Here is a 3,602-nt window from a genome sequence, read left to right as displayed (position 1 = left end):
TTCCCTGTCAGTACATAGTTGAATTCATATCACTTAATTCAGTGTCCCTAAATGAGAAGCATTTTTTGGTCCTGAGAAATAAATGGGCACATGGCCCAGATGATAAAAACTCTGGGCCACCTGCTATAGTTTTGCTTCCCAACTTGCCACTTCTTTCAGTGGTAACAGGGGTTGAAATAATTGAACTGATAAGGTCGCAAATCCTGGTAGTTATGCTGGTTGCCTTAGTGTTTTGTTATAAAAACAAAACAGCCCTCCCCCACGAACTTAATTATAGCAAAAAATATTTATTGAACAAATTTTGTATAGATATCCTAATCTATTCCACCAAGTTAATAAACTTTATATAAATTGCCTTAATTATTTCTTATAACAACCCTATGAGGTAGGAGTTTCTTACTGGTAACTGCTAAGACATCCTATATCTTTAAAATCTTTTAAAATTTAAAAAAATTATTCTTAAATTTTATTCTTAAAACTGTTTTCCAAGTTTTATATTAGATGCCCCGAGGTTAAAGTTAAGTAACTTACCAAGGTCATATTACAAATTAATGAGACGGGCTCCTTTAACCAATTCCCAAATGTATTTCCTAAAACAGCTAAACTTGCCCTTTCAGTGACAGACCTTTCTAACAAATTCATCTTGCTGACTTGGATGGAAGGGTGCTGGGCTTGGATATCTAGGACCCAGAAGAACAGCTGTTTGGGGAAAGTTTAGGCGAGTTAGTGGGATGCTTGTAAGCTAAATAAGAAAATGCCCTGCAAATACCCAGGGGGCACGAACACTGCTAGTTAGGGAGGATTGAGAGTAGGGTATGGATTGTAGGGAGAGGAACTGAGCCCTGGGCAGGGAGCTTCCTTTATTCATAGGAGCTGACAGTACTGTCCACAAGGTATCTTAGTTAGAAAGGAAGCAGGGATTCATCTTCTCATTAAACAGCACTAGCTGTGCAACCGAGCAACCACGGTAGAATTTCATCGCAACAGAAGCACGTCTTGTGGATGTGGTTTGGCATTCTTTGTATTAAGAAGGAAGACACCGAAGAAATATTACCACCTTCATTTTACATTCAGGTGTTACACTGTGATGAAAACCTGGAACACGCGGGCTGATTGAACAGCTAATATAAAGACTGAGTATGGTTCAGAATGAGTAACTTAAAAGAAGTAACTGGGGAACCCTGGAGTCAATGAAAGACCAACATTCTTCACCCATCATCAGCCAGACAGCGGGGCCTCTCTAGTGGGGGCTGAGCATTATGCAGTGGCCTTCCCATAAGTATAGATCAGAACCCCCAAATGCCTTTTGCTGGATTGTGTGTTATATGTCCAAACTACTTTTAAAAAGGCAGATTTGGGAAAGAGGATGTTTTTTAAAGCATCAAAATAACCAACCCTTTAGGAGTCCAGCAGCCTCTCCATAAACCCCTGTTGAAGCGTCTTGGCCCATAGCATTTGGAGCCACTGTGATACTGTCCTGAGCCTGCTTCTCTCAGACCCATGTACTTTGTGTCCTGACAGGATCTCCAATGAAAACTACATTCCTCATGGGCTGAAGGTGGTTCAGCGCCACACCCAGGGCGGGCTGCGCTCCCTCATGCAGCTGGAGAGCCGCTGGCGGCAGCACTTCCTCGACTCCATGCAGCCCAAGCACCTGCCCCAGCAGTGGTCGGTGGACCACAACCACCAGAAGCTGCTCCGGAAATATGGGGAGGACCTTCCCATCAAGCTGTCGTGATGGCTGCTTCCCTTCCACGTTGGGACAGCTGGGAAGCTGGAGCCAGGGGTGAAAATTTCACCTCTTCCTGTTTTAATGTCATTGTCAAAGCCTGGTGACACAACTCACAATACTAACCTGTACTGATCCCAGGATGCTTCTGGTGGAGCAAGGCTGTTGTTTTCAGGGGGAGCTTATGGTCTTGAATTTTAGCTGGGCAGGGTGAGAGTTCTTTACTCCACCCTCTTACTTTATTTTTCTGGACAAATGGGAGGCTTGGCCTTCATTTTACTCTCCCTCTTCTGCTTTCCCTGTACAGGTGACAAATGAAGGATTCTGCCTGAAGTGTCTTGTCAAGACACTCAGGTTTTTAATGCATTTCCTCCCTGTCCAGCATGTTGGTTCATCTCAAACAGGAGCTGTCAAGTATTTCAAGCCCATCAGGTTAGGAGGGGAAAAAACGTTCTTCTAGAGGTTGGAGAGCTGAAAAGGGGTCGGATTCATATTCCCAGTTCAACCTCATAATTAGAAATTCTTTGGCTTAGTGCTCTGCGGTAACTCACCTAGTTGGGATCCAGCCCATCTGGGTTGCTTCTGTTTATTTCACATAAAATGCTCCCGTTTACACATTCAGGACCAAAGCAGCAACTTCCTGCCATATGTTTTCACCCTAACGCTGGAGGGAATTCTTTTCTGGAAAGAGGCCTTCAGCCTGGGTGGGGCACAGAGAAGCACAAGAACCATCTCCCAAGAGAACTTGGATAATTTGCTCAGCTTTCCCATTCGCTGTTTCTTGCAAGCCTCCTGCCCAGAACTGCAAGGTTTTTAGCTTAATCCCTTTCTGAGAGGAAGGTTATCTTTTCTCAGAATCAGTATCTGGTCCCTTCAGTGTTCCATCAGGTTTGCAATACTGACCTCTTTTAAGCTCTTAATTCTCTCCCAGAGTCATTTGGTTAGGTTGAGAGGATTCTCCATCTCCCTTCATGCCTGGGATGCCAAGACTAATTAATACGTTTTGGTGTTCAAAACGGTGGTGTTTCATCTTTCCAAACGTGAGGCCACCACTTGGAGTGCGGAATCAACTTATTAGCGGTTAGTATTTTTATAAAGTATTAGGAAAACTTTCTTACCTTACAAGATCTTAACAAGCTTAAAAAGGAGCTTTATGGCCAGAATTCAACAAGAGCTCTGTTCTTGCGGAATTGTGCCCGAGTTGGTGATGGTTGCTCTAACACTGGTAAATAAAACAACTTCTAAGCACAAAGTTCATTGATTGTAAATGTAAAACCTTTTTCTTCATAATTTTATAAAACCGGCAAATATTCTTGGGGAAGGAGATCTTTATGCTATAGGTCCCTGCCATGTGGCAGCCCGTGATATGTGTGCAGATGTCGTCGTGTGCCCACATCAACAGCTTTGGCCTGTCGACAGCAGCCCACAGCACATGCACACCCTGCAGTTTGTTCCTCTGCCCTTTCATCCCCACTCATCCTCGAACAGGTGTCTCTGGGATCTAAACTAGAAAGTCTTGAAGACAAATAGTAGTACCAGCTGCCTTGGGGACCGTTTGTTCAACACACTAAGGTTATTATGGGGCAGGTTCCTCGGGCTGTTACTGCCCACAGCCTGGGGCGGAGAACCGTGGAGATGGATAAGTGGTTGTCGTAGTCAGGCTTGCCACAAGGGGGCGTCGTAGATCTTGCTTTATATTCATTCCTGAGAAATAAGGGGCTTTGATAACCCGGTTCCTAAACATAACTCATTAAAAAAAAAAAAAAACCTCATGACTTATGTTTCAGATTGTGTCTATCTCACTTTGAGTCATCTTGACAGCTTTACAAGAAAAACGTCTTCCTCCGAAACAAGAGAGTAGGGCTCTTCCTTT

At 43.8% G+C, this 3,602-nt stretch overlaps 1 protein-coding gene across 1 annotated transcript in view; it reads left to right on the top strand.

Moving 5' to 3' along the window:
- EXD2 (exonuclease 3'-5' domain containing 2) overlaps positions 1–2,981 on the top strand; it is a 32,325-nt gene extending 29,344 nt beyond the window's left edge. The window contains exon 8 of the mRNA XM_007454446.1: positions 1,522–2,981. Within this exon, the coding sequence (XP_007454508.1) occupies positions 1,522–1,738 (217 nt within the window). The 3' untranslated portion in view covers positions 1,739–2,981. The remainder of the gene's footprint in view (positions 1–1,521) is intronic.
- The last annotated feature ends 621 nt before the right edge of the window (positions 2,982–3,602 follow it).

The sequence above is a fragment of the Lipotes vexillifer genome, unplaced genomic scaffold, assembly GCF_000442215.2.
Source record: "Lipotes vexillifer unplaced genomic scaffold, Lipotes_vexillifer_v1.1 scaffold197, whole genome shotgun sequence".
NCBI classification, from domain to species: domain Eukaryota; kingdom Metazoa; phylum Chordata; class Mammalia; order Artiodactyla; family Lipotidae; genus Lipotes; species Lipotes vexillifer.
Note: the sequence above shows the minus strand (reverse complement) of the source record. Positions and strands in the feature narration are given on the sequence as shown.